At 38.8% G+C, this 22,860-nt stretch overlaps 2 protein-coding genes across 4 annotated transcripts in view; one reads left to right on the top strand and one right to left on the bottom strand.

Annotated features, from left to right (window-relative positions):
• Positions 1-383: 383 nt before the first annotated feature.
• Positions 384-3,293, top strand: LOC149907377 (uncharacterized). Its single transcript, XM_090103306.1, has 4 exons — positions 384-616; positions 941-1,031; positions 1,831-2,070; positions 2,380-3,293. Exons 1-4 carry the CDS (start codon positions 542-544, stop codon positions 2,421-2,423), a joined length of 450 nt encoding a protein of 149 aa, XP_089959432.1. The 5' UTR covers positions 384-541; the 3' UTR covers positions 2,424-3,293.
• A 4,220-nt stretch (positions 3,294-7,513) lies between these two features.
• hpo (serine/threonine-protein kinase hippo) overlaps positions 7,514-22,860 on the bottom strand; it is a 42,549-nt gene continuing 27,202 nt past the window's right edge. For all 3 annotated transcript variants that reach the window (XM_090102368.1, XM_090102367.1, XM_090102366.1), the window contains exons 8-11: positions 10,670-10,820; positions 10,375-10,528; positions 9,825-9,894; positions 7,514-7,806 (exon numbers count right to left, since the gene is read on the bottom strand). In XM_090102368.1, the coding sequence (XP_089958494.1) occupies positions 7,648-7,806; positions 9,825-9,894; positions 10,375-10,528; positions 10,670-10,820 (534 nt within the window). In that variant the 3' untranslated portion in view covers positions 7,514-7,647. The remainder of the gene's footprint in view (positions 7,807-9,824; positions 9,895-10,374; positions 10,529-10,669; positions 10,821-22,860) is intronic.

The raw sequence follows: 22,860 nt of genomic DNA, 5'->3' as shown, positions 1-22,860 counted from the left end.
CATTTGTGTTCATAGTTTCAGTAACACTTTTTAAAGATTAAAGGTTTTAATGAAAAATGTATAATTAAATTGCATAATTTACAACTTTCTCAATAATTTAGAAACCTAGAGCCCTCTAGTGTTGAATAGATGAAATCTGTATTTGGATTCAAATTGATTTCAACGCCATCTATGATCACAAAAATGATTATGGTTCCAAAATAATTGGTTTGTAATTTTTTTATTTTCTATTTATCTGGGATGGGTAAATAATATTTTATTATTTGTAATGTTTTCTGAAATTTTTCATCCTTACCATATCGATAAAAAGTTACGAACGATCTGGTATGGTTGCGTAAAAATAGTGACATTGACATTCATTTTCATTTTGTTTGCAATTAGAATTTGATATCTGTAATCTGTGATTGTTGTGTGAGCGCGTAAATACGGAATTTTTATCGATTTTGAACTGGGAAAAATATTTTAAATACTTTACCTGAGGTCAATTATACATTTGAAAAGCTGACGGAATAGATATTGTATTAAGATTTTTGAAATATCGATGTCTACACAGTCAAAAACAATGCCGTTGATTGATTTAAAAGTGTACATACGCGTAGTCGCTGCGGTATTTTCGGTATGGATTTATATTTTACTTTAATTAGAACTACCCTTCAGATGAAATGAAAACCACGAATATGGAAAAATTATACAGCAATCCATTATATTATAGATAGTTTCACTTTTTATATTTCATTCAGTACATACTCCAAATAAATATAATTAATTAATATTAAATAAATATTTATTTATGATAATAAATGTTTGCTATACCTAATAACTGACTACTGATTCTCGTCTCATGTCGTGCATTATAACTGTCTTTTTTTGCATTAGAAATTGCATGTTATCTTAGTAGGTAATAGAATTTTAAAAAAATAAGGTAATTTACGAATTTCAGATATCTTCGGCCACAGCGTTTGTAATGGCCCTTTTGCGTCTCCTCAATCCAGAACTGTTCTACTTAGAAACATTAGATCATACAGATAAGGGTAAGATGTATTAATAGCAACCAGTAATTATTATATCATAAATATTTATAGCAGCACTTTTATGTTTACCATTGCATTGATTATCAGGTCATATTATGTATTAAATACAGCTCTTTTTAATGTGTACAGTGATGGATTGAATACAATTTTTATTCTTTTCCAATAAGCTATTGAGTAAACACATCCTTTACTTAACTACATTCATATTTTATCTGATTTTCCCAATGTTCATAAATAAATGACATGAGTAGGTTCCTCATATTAATATAATTCAATAGCATAATTTCACAATGGCATTACAAAAGAGCAGCCTTTGCAAATGGCAAAGGTCACTTTATGGTAGCCTAACCAATAGAAGCAGTAACGACTAACTATTCGTAACAACACAACTAATTTTTTAATATGTATTTGAGTTCTTTCCTTCACTACATAGTATAAAACAAAGTCACTTTCCACCATCTGTGTGTCTGTGTGCTTAGATCTTGAATCTAGAAACGATGCAACAGATTTTTAAGGTTTATAATAGATAGAGTGGTTTTTAATATAATTTCGTTAAAAGGTATAAAATTGTTTAAAAAGCAAGCGTAGCCACGCGCAGAAAGCTAGTAATGTTAAATGCTATTAACAGTACCTACCATACCATTTTGGATGAGAGTAGCAAGGGACAGGTTACGTTGGAAAGAATTGGAGGAGGCCTATGCCAAAAGGCACACCGAACTTACGGACCTCTTGTAACCCTATGTTTAGGAATAAAAGGCTATATTATTATTAACAGTACCTACCAACTTCTTAATTCCAGCAATCCACTATTTCATCAGTGGCATGATGCTCATAACCGGTGGTATAGGGTTCCTGAACAGCCTGATAGTGATGAACCGGAGCTCCACACTAAACACGGGCCGCAATATCACCGTGTGGCTGCTGCTCGACTCGCTGTTCGAGACCTCGCGTGTGATCTATGTGTTTGTGTGCGAGATCATTCTCAAGGGCAAGGGCACTTGGCAAGTGTACGAACTGTTGATCAGTGTGGCGCAGTACTGTGAGTATACTTAGCCTTTTTAATATTTTTGGGCACTTGTTTTCAGATGGCGTTTCAATTTTGATTTTTGAATGGCAATAGAATTGACTGCAGTGCTTACTACTTTAGAGTTAAGTTTTATCTGTGCAGTGTTAAAATACCTAAGTATAAATATGTATTTGAAAAATAAATCAATAATGAGGCGGGTATTGAACCTGGGTATTCTTCAAATATTCCAAATAAATATTTGCTAAATATTTTATCAATAGATTTGCCACTTTTTTAATATTTGTTACAGTATGTTCTACATATTTTTACCTTTTGTTCCAGTGCTGGACAGCTTTCTGTACTGTCAGATGATACTCAGACACTAGTATTGGCTGTTATTTTTTATTTTATATTGTTACTTGTTGATATTCACGAGCGAAGACAGGAATCATTCTATAAGCTAACTGTTATCAAGATGTAATGAGAATTATGAGCATTCCGAGCTTTACAATTGGTGAAGACCAATAATTTATGAAGTAAGGTATTAAAATGGTAGTTTACTTAATCTTATCGAATGTAGACAAATAATAGAGTAAATAATATAATTAGCTGCAGAGTTGTTGTTCGCTCGTGTTACTGTATAGATCTTAGACATTCCTATCTTGAATAGACTTCACATAACTATGATCTCTTATTGAAATTAAGTATTATTCAAGTGATATTATAGTGTTAGACACGTTTTGTAGTTTGTATTCTAAAATGTTCACTTCATGAGTTTATTTTCTGCACATTTTAATTATATTTTCAAAAGCCATATTTGGATATTCACTTATGATATAAACCATAAGTATTATTTCAATAGTTTCGCATCTTAGTTTTTATTTCAACTTCACTCAATATAAATTTTAAATACCCATGCCCCAATAATAATTCTATGTATAACTTATATATTTTAATGTAAATAGCATAGCATCCAAACATTGAAAATAATTGCCAAATTTTACTACCACTTTTACAATTTTATTTGATACGACGATAGCTCTAATTATTGTAGTTTTTTCTTTCATAACAATCATGTGACAATGAATGTTAACATAAAATGTATCTACCTCATGAAGTGACGCCTTTCCCCTAGTTCTGTGATGTATCGAATCTAGTGTAATCAAAATGTTTTATTTATGTGTTCTAAGAAAGGGTCGATTTTTCAAAACTTAGAACATTATTCAAGTTATTACCATGTCTATCTAAATTGAAATTTGTTGTTATAAATAGGATGTAGTCTTAAAAAAAATATTTACAAAATTAAACACATTTTTTCCAAAAAAAACTTGTTTGAAGATGTTTCTAAGTTTTGAAAAATATGACCAAGTCGATTTTTAGTTTGTCTCAAAAAAATACGACTAAAATATATCCTTTTATAGATTATGATTTAAGATTAAGTGAGACGTGCATTTTTATTATTGTACTTTAAATTAGCATTTACTTATTACGTTTTGTTTGTAAATATGAAAATTATATGTAAACGTTACTATTAACTATATACTTGATTAAGGAATTTTATCTCTGAACTCTTCATTGTTATTATTTTTAATTATTTTAAGGTTTTATCAATTCAACTTGCATGTTTTTGTATACTTAAAAAAATATGTAAACCGTGTAAATATGCCTATTTTATTTTTACTTTTTTATTTCGTTGCTAATATACAATTAAATCTTTTTAATTGTTTATGGTTAAGAATTATACCCATTTGAAAAAATTAATGTGAATTACAGACATTCAGTTATCAATCAGATGTACCTATTCGAATTTTATTTTATGATTTTTAATAAACGGTTCAAAATAAAAGACATTGTTTTTTTTATAATTTTCTTTAATCAGTGAGTGGTTTGTCCAAAAATATACTGCAGCTATAACATACTACGTGAACAATCAGTCCTATCTTATATGAGACAACTTGTTTTTAAACAAAATCAACCGAAATCATTAATACAAATTGAGTACAGCAGATCCAAATATCTTGATTTTCCTATTCAATTATTTTTATATGAATAAACAGTTGCCTCATAATAAGATTACATCACCATATTATCTCAACAAGAAACTTATGTACGCACTCAACAATACTGCTAGACATTTTGTTCATTGTAACAACTCTGGCTTTACCCATTGTATGATTTTATTTGTGACTATTGAAGGTACAAAAATATCTTAAAATACATTAAGCATAGGCTCGAAAATGTTCCCAACGATTGCAACATGTAACTATAAATTACTACCATATTTTGAATAATTTTTATTTAAATGAGATATTAATTAAAAATTAATTGAAATATTTGCAGTGTTGCAAGTCACACATAAAATCCCACACTGGGGACAACACGCATGTCATAGTTGTATAAAGCACAACGTTGCCATTGCACTTAAACAATAAGAGAAAAGCGAAACCAATGAGAATGAGCTTCCAGCCGTTCCAAACATTACCCTGTATAAATTTATAGAAAAAATACTATCATCGTAGGCCAATATTTGTTACAAAATCCGTATTTAAAAAAATAATCAGATTCCGTTAAAATTCAAAGTTACGTCAAAAAATGGTCACAAAAAAAGTTTCACATTAAAAAATATCATTTGTGTTAATCGCGAATGGCACCGAATAAAAACCCCAGCGTACAGAAGATAAACTCTCTCTAAAACTACGACTCTCGTTCAAAGTACGAAAATACTATGAATATTTTACACTTAATGGCACTTCTAAATGTTTTTATCTTAATAATTTTATAATCATTTAACTATTTATAGGTATCTTTTGATTAGCGAGATGCACTTTTGTACAGGCAGAGAATAAAGACGTCGTATTTGTGGATAGCTTTTGTTTTATTTTAAAAAGTCTATAAAATTTCAATATAAAAAGCAAACTTCTATATGGCAATATTGAAAAATAACTGTCAAAAAATTGTTTCGTACAAAATCTTTGTTCTAAGAACATTAAGTATCAATTAAAGTTACTTGAATACAAAAACGTAATTTGTATTAATACAAAAGCTATCTACACACACTTGTACATAGTACATGTTATTCTTATAATGTCAACCATTTGGTCAAACATATAAAGTCGATTTTCCCTATTGTCAAATAAAGCTTTTCGATTGATACAATTATACCATCTTCTGTTTATCTTCATAACGTTATTTGGCTATTGGAAAATCAACTTTAAGTTCATTTCAATAGAACTTATTCAACAATGTACTATCAAGCTATCTTTTTATTAAAAAAATGTTAAGTTCTATTGAAAGACACTACACTACAACGCGATCATAATATATATTTTATATTACAGCATATTGCTAAACATCTGTGGCCTATAGCAAAAAATCGTGTCAACTGCATATAAATTTTACATTTCAATAAATTCTGAATCTCACAACCTACTACCGAAGTCATATATTCTAATTATAATATGTTATGCTTGGGATAACAGCTTTATGCAGTTTTATACTACGTCATTAAATCATTCATTATCAGACTTGAATGATATTATTTTGAGCTTGATTCCATAAAAAAAAAAAAAACATTTTTAACAAAGAACAAACTAGTAAATAATTTTAATTCTAGAATATCATTAATTATTTCAATAGAATTTACTTCATCATTGCTTTATGAAATAAATATAACCAAATATACCCAAAATTAGGCATTTTTTAATCAGGCTACCCCACACAACGCTGTCACTCCAACCACCTGCGAGACGACATTGAGATCCAAACGAAGGAACTAATCAACTAACATACAGAACCGAAAACAAAACAAAATAAACCGAATCCATATCTATCTACAATAATATTGTCATGTCTATAATATGCTACACATTCGTATATTTTCCTTCCGGCCGCACGACGACTCCGAGTCGAACTAGAAATAGAAAATACACTGAGCGCAAGATGGCGCTCGCCCGTTGTGGATACAAGACTAGCACCTCGGGATATTTATTATTGGATACGAAATTATTACGTACGTGTACATACCTTGAATATTTAGCGGTGAAACTTGTTGAAGGGTGAAAAACATTTTTTTTCTAGATTAAGGGCTGATTTTTCAATCCTTGGTTAAAACTTATTCGTCGAATAATGTATAAAACTACCATTTTAAAAACGTATTCTAATTGCCCGTATTTGACAGTTTACGTGACATTTTAATATTATCGTGTAATACTTTATTAGACGGATAAGTTTTATCCAAGCATTGAAAAATCGGGCCTAAATATGTTTCTTTTTGGTTGGTTTATAATTTATATATTTATTTATCTCCAAACACTCAACAAGCCAAAATTCATATTTTTGTAATTTTTCACTCTTCAACAGTTGAATACTTACGATGAGCGCCATCTAGCGGAACGAGGCCGACACTACGAGGATATGTTTCAGCGTCCTTACAATTCAAAAGTCTACTCTATAATAACAACTTACACTACATCAATTAATACTAAGGGAGATCCATCCCCCTGCGCGAGATGAAAAAATGCATTTGGCCGATAGAATAATTGAAAAATTTGGCCTTTTTGGTAAATTTTGAAATGCATCAAAGATAAGGTACGATTTACGAACGAAGGATTACTTCGTTATTTGGCACCTTTTCACGTGAAAAGCACCGACACAATCACTTATTTCACTAACGCGCGTACACCGTACAAAATGCGTCTTTGTGACCGTAATAGAGTATCGCCAATAGTATACTTGTCAAATCATATAATCATTACAATATGTTCTATATTCATTTGTATTTCTAAATTATATAAAAAAATCTTGAATGCGAATTTGCATACATAACGTTAATAATTATTTTATATTCATTTAACCACACGAGCAACTATCGCTTGTGCACAGGACAGACGTGCGAGCGCGTCGAATGTACGGAACAGAATGAGCTCTGCGAAGGGAAGGTGGGATTGGCCAGAGGAGTTATATGATTTAGGATCAAAGTGGGATTGGGAAATGGGACAAAAGTGGGATTACACGGGAGACATAAAGGCAGGTCGGTTAAATCGAACGAAATTTCTAGTTCAGGTCTAGTTTCCGTATTATACGTTAATTCGAATATGGGCGGGGCGAGGATAGTCACGTGATTGGTTTGATCAGAAGCGGGCGGGGAACGTAATATTTCGTTGTTGTCAGAAATAGGTGAATTAATAGTGAGGTGTTTTGTCTGTTTATATGTTGGTGCAGTTAGGTTTTTCACGTGATCTGGTTTATCTAAAGAAGGTTCGGAATTCAGTTTCGCAGAAACTTCATTAGTTGTTTCCAAGGAATCTTTCAGAGAGGTGAGAGGACAGTTCATATGAGAGGTTTGCGGAGCGCGGGTCACGTGATCGGGCGCGGGCTGGGTAGGAGTTGTCACGTGACAAGAGTGTGGAGTAGTTACGTGACAGGAGTGCGGAGGGGGCGGGACTGTCACGCGCTCGGGTGCTGGTTGGATCAGGGTTGTCACGCGCTCTATCGCTGCTTGTGGCGGGGCTGTCCCTCGCTCTGTCGCTGTCTGTGGCAGGGCTGTCCCTCGCTCTGTCGCTCGGGGCAGGTCATTGGGGGCGGGGGCCAGGGGGGCGGGCGCGGAGGCCGCTAGAAGTTCTGCTGGCGCTTGCGCTTGAGCGAGATGGCGTCGAGGATGGGGCGCCGCTTGCGCTCGTAGGCGGCGTGCAGGCGCTCGATCTCCGCCTCCATCTCCACGTCGAGGCGCGCCTGCAGCGCCTCCAGCTCGCCCTCCGACAGGTACGACAGCTGCAACGCGCCGCGTACAGTGCGTACATTCCACATATATGTATGTACATATACATATACATAAATAAGAGGACAATTTAAACAAATGCAAGGATCCAAGGATACTAAGATTGTGAGGGGATTCTAAAGCCTGTAACACAGTTTTGAACTAACACAGACTTTAATTTCCCCAAATTTTTAACTGTATTATTTTGAAACTTTTTCAATAAAGATTTTTGAAACTTTCACGAAGTGAAAAGGCTTAAATCACTTATTGTTTACTAGTCTTTAATAATTTTAACTCAAAGGCCTGATACTTTAAAGTTATATGAGTCAAAGAAATAAAGAGGTCACAACAATTGAAATTAAGGCAAATTTGAAATAAAATGATGGTCAAGAGCTAATGTTGTAGCTAATGTATCAAAATGAAGCTATGTATCACTACATAACAGTAGCAAAGGTATATCTATAAGATATTAGCTTTAATATAAGTACTGAAAACATATTTATTTTGAAAACTTTCAAGTGAAAATCTAAAAATAAAACTCTCATTTAAAATTTCAAACAAAAATTGAAAAGCAATTTTCCGAATTGTATTAATATCCTATATAAATATTCTTATAGACATACCCATTGTAATTTTACTAAAAACTTTAAGGGATTTACAATAGCTTTCAATAGCTATTAGCAAGTTTGGTCATTGATCAACAAATCTGTTCTATTATTCGAAATATCATATTTTTAACCGTTTGTATAAACTATAATATAATATTATAATATAATATTTAATAGGAATATTAAAAAACAGTTTCATTGATTATATTTTATCATATCAAATATCCCATTTTTATAACGTAAAAATAATACGTTTTGCAAAGGAAGAAGGTTAATCATATAGAAATTATATGATAAATTAAACGACCATCTGGATCGATGTTATCAAAATGGGATATTAATTAACAGTAAATAAAACGCCCCGTAAGTACCTAATATTAAAATATAGATAAATAAATAAAAAATCTTTGAACCTATTCCAAATATACATATTTTATTTTATTTGTGTGTTAGATGATTTAGTCACGACATCTATGTATCAAAGTTTTTTTTATAAATTATAAAACAAATACTTGATACATTTTTGTAAATAAGATGAATTGTTAATATTCAACTATAACGTGTACATATTTGTTAAAATGTTAATAACAAGAAACAAATAAAAGAAAATAAATATGTATTATGTCGCAGGTACTACTATTTCTTTGTAAATGTTTGTATTTTAGAGTAATTGGGTGTGTATGTGTGCCTTTATAGTTTAACATGTATGTATTAATAATAAAAAAAATGTATGCGTGTACTAGAGTACACACGTAAGAAGTGAAACTTCTTTATGACCTTAAAAATGTCAGGAGTATGGCGTAACGCAAAAATGTCACGTGTACGGCGTAACGCAAAAATGTCACGCGTACAGCCTAACGCAAAAATGTTACACTAAATTTTTGTCCAACCCCGATAAAGAAGTTTCACTTCAAAAATGTGTGTGTACACACGTAAGAAGTGAAACTTCTTTATGACCTTATTTTTAAAAAAAATTACTATATGCAAGTCTACAGAAATACGTCGAATCACGCGTGGTAGGGATAAGAAAAAGATGGCGCGTAACGGAAAAATGTCACGCGTAACGAAAAAATGTTACACTAAATTTTTTTCCAACCCCGATAAAGAAGTTTCACTTCAATTATTCTTGTTAATGGAGTAATATTCTCTGTACATATTTCTATACATATTCTATATATCTTTGAGTGCGCAAGACTGTTTATATGTTTGCTTGTGCGTGCGACGTGCGTGTTTTGATACTGTTTACTAGTTCACGTGTTATTTATGTACGTGTGCGTGAATGCGTGTGCACACACATGTATACGTGTGTACGTGTCAACGCATCTGCATGTGTGTGTTTAGTGTGTATGTGTGTGTGTGTGCGGGGACTCACGGGGCGCGAGGAGCGGCGTGTGCGCGAGACAGACGACGTGCAGTTGACTTACGAATTCGAAGTTGCCCGACTCGATGAGCGCGCCCACGCTCGCGCCGCCCGCCAGCTCCGCTACCGCCGAGCTGCAAACACATAAATATTGTAGGGTTGCCACACGAGATGTTTTAAATTGTCACTCGTGCATACACAAAGATCGTAGAGTTCTCTAAACTTTTTCAACCCTACATGTCGATTTGTTTATTTTCATCGTCAATTATTTCTTAACAGTATATTCCTCGAGAGCGGGTAACGCATTCCCAGAAATATTAAAAAAATATTTTATTGTGATTTTTTTTTTCATAACAAAATTACCAAAATTATATGGTGTACTAACAAAATTACCTACCTAAGTACCTAACAAAATTGTATTTTTTCTTATTAAGCTATTGCATAGCTTCTATCGCGGGCCTTGAGCGCGGGGACCGAATCCAGAAATTTAGTAACGAAAAACCTCACGCTCCCCACTCCGACGGGAGCGGTGGTGTGGCTTGAATGCTATATTGACGCGGCAGTCCCCGAGTGCCACACGTCTTTTTATTATTATTTAAATACAGCACGCAGACCTGAGCGTGTCGGGCGCGGGCTTGGTGCCGTTGGCGGGCGGCGCGCGGGGCGGCGGGCCGGGGGGCGGCGGGCGGCCCGCCTCCTGCTGCTCGAAGTGCTCCAGGAACAGCGGCCGGTAGCGCGCGTGCGTGTCCAGCGGGTCCGTGTCGTGTCCTGCACGCGACATAATAAAATAAGTTAAATAAAATATACCGGCCGAATTGATAACCTCCTCCTTTTTTTTAAGTCGGTTAAATACGAAGTCGCTTTGGCTGTCTGTTTTTGCTGTATACTCCAATCTGTAAGACCACTCACGCTTCATGGTGGCGAGGTCGTGCGGCTCGTTGATGACCATGGTGGCGAGCCCGGCGGCCAGCTCCGCGGAGCCGTCCCGCGCCGGCACCAGCGTGCCCGCCTGCTTCATGGTCTCCGAGCTGTAGGCCTCCACGCCGCCGCCCCCACCGCCCTGACACAAAGACAAACAAACAATTCATTATTGATAATATGCAAGCCCTACCGAACACACAAACACATTAAGGTTGATGTTCCGACCGTCCCTCCATACATTTTTGATTACCTCTAAACACTTAACACAGACACTATTTCTTTAAAACTAATCATTTTATCACTTCTCTATAATGAAATGTGTGCGCGTTCGACCTTTTTAATCAATAATTTACAATATTTACTTAGAAAAACAACAGTAAAATACCGGAAAAATTTGACACTTCTACAGTAGTGTGCGTGACTTTTGCCAAGCGAAACACGACATAAAGCACGACATCTAGCGCATAGACTATATACTTATTACAGATCTAGCGCGTCAATGTCTAAACGAAAGGCGATGTTTAGACATTGACGCGCTAGATGTCGTGCATTCGCGTTCGTTATCTTATGCATAATGAGCATAATTCTAATAAATCAAAGTTCTGTGTAAAAATTGAGTAATTTCATTTCCAATCGTTCAAAGAAAATAACAATAAAATAAAATAAAACTAATGACCTTAGAAACTATGTTTTTTTTTATTTATTACTCATTATTGTTCGTCCGTCGTAGGTCTGTAAACTGTATTGTACACTGAAGGTAAATGGTACTGTAGGTACTTTAGTTCGGCGTCGTCGCTCGTCGGCTTGATATAAAATTACATTCTTGATTTCATTGACACGCGCTATGATTTGCGCGCGGAATTTCTTGTGTTGTGAATTTATTTTTGTATGCTATGCATTTTAATTGATTCAAATTGCAATGTTTCTCTAGTATGCATTTGAGACTATATTGTAAATTGTAATAATTGATCGTGGGTATAGTAATTAATTATTCTAATAACGCAATTAGTAATATATGTATTTTCGGTGGGATTCAAAACAAAAAATTGGCCCGTGATTTTTATGAAATTTCACCACATTGCAAATCACATCAATCATAGTTCATACACATGTATGACGAAAGTGATTAGTATTGTGGCTAACATTGACTCATCAGTTCATCACTGAAACCAGTGATAAATCAGTACCTATATCATATTGTGTTTGAATATTTTTAAACAATGATATAAGTATACAATTATTATAAATCGGTAAACTATCAAAGTAATCACAAACTTGCAAACATTGGTAAAATGTCCAGTAGTTTATGAGCCTATTCATTACAATCAAACAAACAAACAAAGTTTTCCTCTTTATAATATTAGTGTAGACAAACAATATGAATACGATCACGAATGCAAATTCGGGGATTTTCTAATTATTGCTAAATAATAATTGAATTCGTTTTGAAATACTCTATAATTTTTAGTGTATAAATAGACATTTATAATGTGGTGCTCATTTTTTTTGTACTGCTAACGCTATTGTAGGTACCTATTTTCGTTGTTTTATTTCAAGTGAACACGGCCATACAATTTTGTCACGAGCCGCCTATGATTGTAGGTACTTTTGTTAGGCTCCTTCGTCGTCCGCGTCGGCTCGAAAGTTCTTGATTTCATTGTCACGCGCTATGATTTGCGCGCGGATTTTCTTGTGTTGTGAATTTATTTTTGTATTATTATTATTTTTTATTTATTTTTTTATTTTATTGATTCAAATAAAATATTTCACTAGTATGCATTTGAGACTATATTGTATTATGTAGGTATAATTTATCGTAGGTATAGTTATTCTTATAACGCAGTTATATTTTCGGTGGGACAATTTGACCCGTGATTTTTCTGAAATATCACCACGTTGCAAATCACATCAATCATACACACGTATGACGAAAGTATAGTGGCTATAATTGACTCATCAGTTCATCACTGAAACCAGTGATAAATCAGTACATATATCATATTTTATTGTGTTTGAATATTTTTTAAACAACGATATATACATAAATTTATAAAGAATAGAAAAAATTCGATCACGAGGCGGGACTCGAACCCGCATCCTTCGCGCCATTCCGGGGCGGATGCCTCACCAACTCAGCCACTCGTGACCCGCCCGAGTGATCGAATTTATTCTATTCTTTCAGTTTTATGTGTCTGAAGGGACACACCGCGCGCCATCTATTGAGATGATTAACAACCATTTCAACCAATATGAAGCACTTTTCAGTGAATACAATATTGTAACGATGGAACACGACCTTTTTTGTTGAATTTATATTTTTTGGTTTTATGGCATTCAAATGCTTTATAAATATAAATTTATAAAGAATAGAAAAAATTCGATCACGAGGCGGGACTCGAACCCGCATCCTTCGCGCCATTCCGGGGCGGATGCCTCACCAACTCAGCCACTCGTGACCCGCCCGAGTGATCGAATTTATTCTATTCTTTCAGTTTTATGTGTCTGAAGGGACACACCGCGCGCCATCTATTGAGATGATTAACAACCATTTCAACCAATATGAAGCACTTTTCAGTGAATACAATATTGTAACGATGGAACACGACCTTTTTTGTTGAATTTATATTTTTTGGTTTTATGGCATTCAAATGCTTTATAAATATAAATTTATAAAGAATAGAAAAAATTCGATCACGAGGCGGGACTCGAACCCGCATCCTTCGCGCCATTCCGGGGCGGATGCCTCACCAACTCAGCCACTCGTGACCCGCCCGAGTGATCGAATTTACTACTCGGGTCTTCCACGCAAGCCTTCACAGGCTTCGGGGTAACTGTTCGGGGCGATGGCCCCTTTCAGTGATAGCAACGCCGCCTGCTACTACAGGCGGGGCACTGGGTGGGACCGGATGGTCCAAGGTGTCATGTCCGGGAGGTATCCTGCTGCAGTGCGATCGAGTCCGCGGGGTATCGCGAGCGATCTGCGACCTGCTGCAGGGGGGAATGTCCGTGTGTGCTTCACCCGCCGCTCAGCGAGGTCGAGCTCGCCAGCAGAGTGCCGGTAAGCGCCCGTCAGCCAGCGGCGAGGAAGCGGTCGTGTCCTAGGAGATTAGGTCACGTGGTAGGCCTCTTTTGTCCGGCGGTCGTCGATGGTATGGCGCGATGCCGTGCAAATGCTGGGATCGCGCTCCGTCGGCGCGCGCGAACATTGAGGAACTCAGGCGGCGAACGAAGTCGTCCAGGCTCTCCATGCGCAGGTCCCTGGAGATGACCTGATTCCGTACGAAGCGTGGTGCTCCGGAGATGGTGCGGAGCGCTAGCGACTGCTGCGCTCGCAGAGACTTGCGGTCCGTCTCGTTGGTCAGCGCGAACCACGCAGGGGCCGCGTAGGTAAGTCGCGTGCGAATGTACGCCTTGTATATGCACAGCTTCGTACGGAGAGGCAGGTGAGACGCCAGCATGGGGCGGAGTATATTCCGCACAGCGCGCGTCTGGGCGACCACGTTTTTCACATGGGGCCGCATCGAGAGTGTCTTGTCAATGGTCACACCAAGGTACTTGGCCGTCGGTGACCATTCGACGTTCTCGCCCATGAGAGACACCGGGGGCGGCAAAAGACGCGCCCGCCCGATGGAAATCGCCTGAGTTTTACCCACGTTGACCTTGAGTCTCCAGTCCTCCAGCCATGAGGGAAGTGCATCCAGTGCTCGCTGCATCTTTACCGATGCGTGCTTGGCGTTCAGCGAGGTGGTAATGAACGCAGCGTCGTCGGCATACAACGCTAAAATGGCTCCGCCAGCGACTGGAATGTCGTCCGTGTATCTGCTATAGCAGACGGGCGACAGGCAGCTTCCTTGGGGCACACCGGCTCGGATGGGGCGCTCTGAGGACAAAGCATCTTCAACCGCCACTTGAAAACGCCTGTCTTGCAGGAAGGTGGCCACAGTCTTAACTACTCGACGTGGAGTAGTGGACGTGGACAGCTTGTAGATGAGTCCGGTGTGCCAGACGCGATCGAACGCCTTCTCCATATCAAGGAATACTGCAACTGATTGTTCTCGCTTGTTATAGGCGGTAGCGAGGTGGTGCAGTACTCTCGTCACTTGTAAAGTGGTGGAGTGTTCGGCGCGGAAACCGAACTGTTCGTCGCGTGGCTGAAGGTGGGGCGTAATGTGCAGCAACAGTAGTTTCTCAAAGACTTTCGAGATAGAGGACAGAAGAGTGATGGGGCGATAGCTCTCAGGCAGCATTATGTTCTTGCCTTGCTTGGGAATCAGGATGACTCGGCCGAGCTTCCACGGGGATGGAAAGTGCCCGGTACGGAGGATTCCATTGAAGAGCCGCGTCAGCGTCGCGATGGCTCGCGGGGGTAGGTGACGCAGCGCTTCGTTGGTGACTCGGTCGGGACCGGGGGCTTTGCGCAGTTTAGTTCGTCGAATCATCCTTTGGACTCGACCAGGGGAGAACACGACGGGATCTTCTGTCGGCGGTATCGGCAATTCTAAGTAGTCCATCACATGTCGCTCGATAGTCTCTACGTGCTGCACATTCGCAGTCCGGTTAGGCGTAAACTGCGTCTCCAGGAAGTCTGCGAAAATCTCCGCTCGATCCTCGGCGCGGTAACGTGGGGTTCCGTCACCGGCCATGAGGGGTCTAATCGGAGAGGGCTTCCTGGAGAGCTGGCGGCAAAGGCGGTGCATGCCGGACCAGTCATCGCCGGCTCGCTCGATGGCGGTGTGCCAAGATTCAACTGCTACCGTTTCCAGTGCGTCTGAAATCTTGGCTGCCAGAGCGTTCAGTCGCGTCTTCATGGTCGGGCATCGCAGGTTTTGCCATAATCTTCGCAGCTTCCTCTTCTCCTCTAACATCGCTTGTATGTAGGCAGGGAGCTGGGGTTTCTTGCGAGTGGATGCAGCGTCGAGTCTGGACTCGCGAAGCGCGTTGGACAAGACTGCGCTGAAGTCCGTGGCGAGTCGGTCGACGTCTGCAGGGCTCTCGACTCTAAAGGACGGAGAATGTTCAGCCATGTGTTCGGCGAAGATTCTCCAGTCCTGGCGATGTTTCGGAGAAGGCAGTGATGTTGTCATAGGAGTCAGTGTCAGCGTCATGAGGACGGCTTGGTGGTCGGAAATGAGGTGGTCATCCAGGACGTCAAGCGACGGTGCGGCGACGAGGCCACGAGCAACTGCTATGTCGATGACGTCCGGAGTGTGTGCTGCACAGTACGGGTAGTGCGTTGGGACCTCTGGTCCTAGCACTTCGTAGCCGTGGCGGTCTGCGTCGTCCAGGAGGCGTCTGCCGTCCGGGCTTACGGTGTTGGAGTTCCACGCCGTGTGTTTCGCATTGAAGTCGCCAGCGAGGATCGTGGGCAGCGGCGAGTCCAGCAAGGTTCGGACATCAGCCACTGCGAGTCGATTCTGCGGCGGCTTGTAAAAGGCGAACACACGGATGGGCTGGCGATCTACACAGATTTCTATGCCGAGGGCGTACGACGATTGCAACTGAGGTACTGGCAGCAGTTGGTGGATGAGATTCCGACGGACCAGGACTACTAATCCCCTATAAGCAGTCCCGATTGGCGAGGTGTGGTCCTCCCGGTAGACATAGTATCCGGAAACCTTCAACTTGTCTACTGGTCTGAGGTGCGTCTCGTTAACCAGGCCGATGTCCACTTGACGCTGGGAGAGCAGGGTTTTGAAGAGACGGGCTTTTTGCGCTGAGAGCCCGTCGGCGTTCCAAAAAGCAATGCGAAGCTCAGCCATAAGAGGCGCAGAGCTCCGCGATACAGCCCAGGATCAGCGGTATTGGGTCACGCTGTTCCTGGATGGCCACCAGTACCTGATTAAGGGTGCTGATGACCTTAGTCAATCGAGGGTCCAGCGGCATCACTCGCTTCGCCTTCGTCCCCCGTGCGGGGGCAGCGACCACGGTGGGCTTGGACGTCTTGGTTGGCTGCGGCGCGACTTGCGGTGCAGGGCGCGGCCTGGCAGTAGATGCAACAGGCGGTACAGTGGCTGGTGCAGGTGGTGCATTGAGCGGCGCGGTGGGCTTCGCAGCTGGCGGTGCTGCTTGCCGCGGTTGGGTGCGGGTGCGCTTGCCACGCCTACGGCGGCGTTTACCTGTCGGTCCTGGCTGGTTGGCAGCAGCCATGAGCGAGCCAGGTGCGTCGACTTCAGCTGCGGGCGCGCGCGCACTTGTAGCAGTGCGGGCGATAGTGCCGGCCCTGCGGTTGCGCATCTCCTTGCGGTAGACCGGACAATTCGCATTATTGGCCGTGTGGGCGCCGCCACAGTTGGCGCACGTCGGTGGTTCCTCACGCGGGCGTTGGCACTCCTTCGCCGGGTGGTTCCCACCACACCGCACACAGGCTAATGGCCTGTGGCAGTTTTGGGAGGAGTGCCTAAATTGTTGGCAGCGATGGCATTGCGCGGGCCCCTTCCTGCCGCGCCATGCCTCGATAATGATCCCAGGCATACAGAGCAGTTCGCTGACCTCGTAAATGCCTGGGATGAGGTCCGGAGTCCGCTGCAATTGCGCGAACATCAAACAGCCCGGCCTACCCGGGCGAGCTGGGATTGCGCGCACGTGCTCCGGGGTGAACCCGAGCTCGCGCAGCTCTGCCTCCACAAGTGCCGGTTCTGTGTTAGCCGGCAGGCCGCGGATCGCTACTTTCACGCTTCTTTCAGCGGGTAGCGAGTAGCAGAACCAGGAGATTCCGGTGTTGCTCTCCAGCTGCGTAAGATAGCGCTGGATGACACGGAACTCCTGGTCCGTCTTTGGCATGAATCGGACGCCCTTACCAAACGGACGTCCGTTCGGGGTGTGCCCGAGGACCTTCTTTAATTCTTTAAAGTGAGTTGGCCAGTCGGGCAGTGTCTCTACGATGAGCGGAGGGTAGCGGTTGGGCTGTTTGGTTGGAGGCGCGGCGCTTGCAGTGCCGGCGGAAGCAACAGTGTCAGTCGCAGTCACAGTCTTGTTAGTTGGGGCGGGCGCAACGGCAGCGAAGGAGGTGGAGGGTATGGGCACAGGAGATTTTGGAGACGCGACCATGGCCGCGTATGTTGGGCCGGTTGTCCCGGTCTCCATAGGAGAGCCCGGTGACATCGTCGGCATGTTCAATCGATCGAAAAAATTCGATCACGAGGCGGCGATCAAAAGGTCGTGTTCCATCGTTACAATATTGTATTCACTGAAAAGTGCTTCATATTGGTTGAAATGGTTGTTAATCATCTCAATAGATGGCGCGCGGTGTGTCCCTTCAGACACATAAAACTGAAAGAATAGAATAAATTCGATCACTCGGGCGGGTCACGAGTGGCTGAGTTGGTGAGGCATCCGCCCCGGAATGGCGCGAAGGATGCGGGTTCGAGTCCCGCCTCGTGATCGAATTTTTTCTATTCTTTATAAATTTATATTTATAAAGCATTTGAATGCCATAAAACCAAAAAATATAAATTCAACAAAAAAGGTCGTGTTCCATCGTTACAATATTGTATTCACTGAAAAGTGCTTCATATTGGTTGAAATGGTTGTTAATCATCTCAATAGATGGCGCGCGGTGTGTCCCTTCAGACACATAAAACTGAAAGAATAGAATAAATTCGATCACTCGGGCGGGTCACGAGTGGCTGAGTTGGTGAGGCATCCGCCCCGGAATGGCGCGAAGGATGCGGGTTCGAGTCCCGCCTCGTGATCGAATTTTTTCTATTCTTTATAAATTTATATTTATAAAGCATTTGAATGCCATAAAACCAAAAAATATAAATTCAACAAAAAAGGTCGTGTTCCATCGTTACAATATTGTATTCACTGAAAAGTGCTTCATATTGGTTGAAATGGTTGTTAATCATCTCAATAGATGGCGCGCGGTGTGTCCCTTCAGACACATAAAACTGAAAGAATAGAATAAATTCGATCACTCGGGCGGGTCACGAGTGGCTGAGTTGGTGAGGCATCCGCCCCGGAATGGCGCGAAGGATGCGGGTTCGAGTCCCGCCTCGTGATCGAATTTTTTCTATTCTTTATAAATTTATATTTATAAAGCATTTGAATGCCATAAAACCAAAAAATATAAATTCAACGATATATACAATATTATTATAAATCGGTAAACTACCAAAGTACTTCCGAATTTTCAGACAGACAAACAAGTAGTTTGAACACGCAGTTTTCTTATACTAGTAGCAAAAATCAAAACCATAATATTATGTTTCCCTACTATATTTTACTAAAAGTCGAGTGCGTCGAAATCGTAAATAATAATATGTTTTTCACCTTCCTGGTTATTTTCCCATAGTAAATAGTGTTTTAGGTTTGTTGTTGTAGGTAGGAATAATAATAATTATTCTTACATGTTGGTTATGAAATGTATATTGAAATAATTTACTTTTACAAATCATTAGTGATATAAGTTTTGAGTGAAAATGCTTGGATCAGCATAATATTATATGGTACTTCAAATACATGTTTTGATAAAAAAAACAATAGTGTAATAAAATAAAACTGCGTTTTATTGTAATCAATGTTGACAATTTTAAATTCCAAAATTATTGATCAATAAAATAGTTTACACCAACAAATATAACTTTTATTTTTATAACAATCGTTCATAATATAAACCGTAGCAGGTGGCGTTTTGAAGTTCTGTCTACTCATACAGAAAAATGGAAAACTTGTTTTTTTTGTAAACAATTTATTACTCATGTTGTTTGGCAACTCGAAGCGTGGTCGTCCGTCGTAGGTACTTTTGTTCGGCGTCGCGTCGTCGTCCGCGTCGGCTTGATATAAAACATTCTTGATTTCATTGACACGCGCTATGATTTGCGCGCGGAATTTCTTGTGTTGTGAATTTATTTTTGTATGCTATGCATTTTAATTGAATCAAATTGCAATATTTCTCTAGTATGCATTTGAGACTATATTGTAATAATTGATCGTGGGTAGGTATAGTAATTAATTATTCTAATAACGCAATTATATTTTCGGTGGGATTCAAAACAAAAAATTGGCCCGTGATTTTTATGAAATTTCACCACATTGCAAATTATATATTATACAATTACAATTACAATTATTATAAATCGGTAAACTATCAAAGTAATTACAAACTTGCAAAATATGCTTTTCCGAATTTTCAGACAGACACACAATTTTATTAGTTTGTTTTAGCAAAGTAGGTACCTATACCTATACGCTTACGTCGCGCGTCGCGTCGTCGAAAACGGTGCGCCCAGAAACAAACATTTCAATTCAATTTTTCAATTCAATTTCAATTCAGTTACAATCATGTTACAATCCTTTTTTTGTTCCGTAATTTATTGTATTTATTCTAATACGATTTTTTTTATTCGTCGGCCAGTTCTACTAGGTATAAAAAGATAAAATTGAAATATAATTATTGTAGCGACAGCCATAGGTATTATGTTACTATGTTTTCGTAAATATGTTTTTCACCTTCCTGGTTATTTTCACATAATCTTATCTTATACATATATAAAAATGAATCGCAAAATGTGTTGGTAAGCGCATAACTCGAGAACGGCTGAACCGATTTCGATCATTCTTTTTTTATTTTATTCCTTGAAGTACGAGGATGGTTTTTATGTAGAGAAAACGTAAATATTATGTACCACGGGCGAAGCCGGGGTGGACCGCTAGTATATATATATATAAATGAATCGCAAAATGTGTTGGTAAGCGCATAACTCGAGAACGGCTGAACCGATTTCGATAATTCTTTTTTTATTATATTCCTTGAAGTACGAGGATGGTTCTTATGTAGAGAAAACGTAAACATGTACCACGGGCGAAGCCGGGGCGGACCGCTAGTCTTATATATAAAAATGAATCGCAAAATGTGTTGGTAAGCGCATAACTCGAGAACGGCTGAACCGATTTCGATAATTCTTTTTTTATTATATCCCTTGAAGTACGAGGATGGTTCTTATAGCTAGAGAGCTAGTTAGTTTAGTTTTAGTGCAGTGGCAGTGTAAATGTTGTTGTTGAGGTTATGTAAATTTAACACTTTAGTTAACTACCAAGATATAAAGAAATGAGGATAGGACACAATAACTATTGGTTGAGGTATTTATAAACTCATAATATACTTTTAAGAAAATCACGTTTTAATAAATTTCTAGAATTAAATTAGAACAGCTGATTCAAAATAGCCTAAAAAATCTTAATAATAATAATTACGCTTCACAGCAAGAAGAAATGTACCATATGTACCCGCACAAAGTCGATATTGTGTTGCCTACCGTTCGACTCAATGGCTAGGGTTGTAACTACCTTTAATAATTATTACCAAACTAATAAACCGAGTGATGCGAAATAACCATAATTCTTTTAGAGTTTGATAAAATGATCAGGCAGGTATTTTCTTTAATCCTCTGAATTCTCGGTTACTAAATTGTATCGTTGAAATTATTCTTAATCGCGTAAATTTAATAAATAATCATATGGAAAACACTTTTCATTTGTTTTTTTACTTTCACGCCCAACTACTATACAATAATTACGTTGTTTCGGTATTTTGACGAGAAAACGCAGGAAACATCCGTTGTATCATTTTAGATAGATTGTATATTTTGTATCTGTAGAATTGAAATCAAAGCTATGTATATGTTGTCTCCATTCTTTTCTTATCGGATTGTTGATCCCAATGCGAATGCGTCACTTAAATTTTATAAAAGACAATTAAGAACATCAAAAATAAAGTGATACGTAAATATTTCACAGTGCAATATATTATGTAATTAATAATAATTATATATTTATGAAAAAATAATTACATCAGATTTAATAATAGCAATTGTTTTGAATGTACATAATATGAATAAATGATTACATCATAATAGTAATAATCACAATTGTTTTATTTCCCATTTGTTGCAACCCTAGCATATTTTCATGTAGCAGCAGAAGTACCTACACTGGCGGCGCGGCGGCATCGTGCGACATCAAAGGCATTGCCTTACTAGGTAAGTTTATAATGACTCATTTCTTTTATTATATAATTTACGTTTTACTTTTACAGAATCCGATTCAATGGATTATGAAGACGAGTCACACAACGCCATACGATAGTGATGATGAATGAACATTTCAATAAATGCATGCGTGTTTTTTTTATGTTGTTTTGTAATTGTTAATTGTTTCTTAAATAAAGAAATAAACTAAATATTTAAATGATGATTTGTTATTTGCAACACAACTTTATATTTGAGATTCTTTACAAATGTATATTTAGTTTTGTATCATCAAATTTATAAATTTTATTCCATAGTTTTCAAAATTAAATGTAAATGACCATAAAAACATTAATAAAGTAAATCATTGATGTAAGGTCAGGGAACGTAATACATATATACATCTGACCATGTAGAAGCTAAGTCTTGTTGACTGCTGAAGTCTGTAAAGTTTTGTTGTCTGCTGAAGTCTGTACGCAATGAAAATGTCATCCGTTTCGAAAATAAGTTTTTAAGACCCTAATAAATAAAATATATGAATGGCAGATCTGGTCAAATACTTTCAAAATTGTATTTTTTTCAGCACTTTCATAAGTGTCTGCCAGAATGTTATCCGCGTGATAATGGTCTGCCATTGTTATTTTCCGATAGTAATAATAATCTATTTTCAAATATCAAAATGGCAGACGTGGTCAAATGGTTTCAAAGTTCGCCAAAAATTTCCACCTGTCTTACCTAAGCGCGCGCCCCGTCCACCACTCTGGGCTTAGTGACTCCTCATCTCATGTATAGTAGGTATAGGGGAATCAACACACAAAAATCCAGGTCTGGTCAAATACATACAGGTAGCTTTGCGCTAGCTCTCTAGCTTCTTATGGAGAGAAAACGTAAACATGTACCACGGGCGAAGCCGGGGCGGACCGCTAGTAAATAATAAAATAATAAATAGTGTATTAGATTTGTTATTGTATCTTGTATACCTACGAATAATTATTCTTACGTCTTGTTGGGAAATGTTCAAATACCTACCTATTGAAATAATTTACTGTTACAAATCATTAGTGTTATTAGTTTTGAGTGAATAGGCATGGATCAGAAATTCAGAATATAATATGCTACTAACTACTCAAATACATACATGTTTACACAACAAACACCACTGACCTCTATAACTATAAGTTATAGAGGTCAGTGACCGTCAGTGACAAACAC

This window comes from Colias eurytheme, chromosome 6, assembly GCF_061535395.1.
Source record: "Colias eurytheme isolate Ceu_HAF_F1 chromosome 6, ilColEury1 Martin Lab GWU primary, whole genome shotgun sequence".
NCBI classification, from domain to species: domain Eukaryota; kingdom Metazoa; phylum Arthropoda; class Insecta; order Lepidoptera; family Pieridae; genus Colias; species Colias eurytheme.
This window is presented reverse-complemented; position numbering and strand designations above follow the sequence as displayed.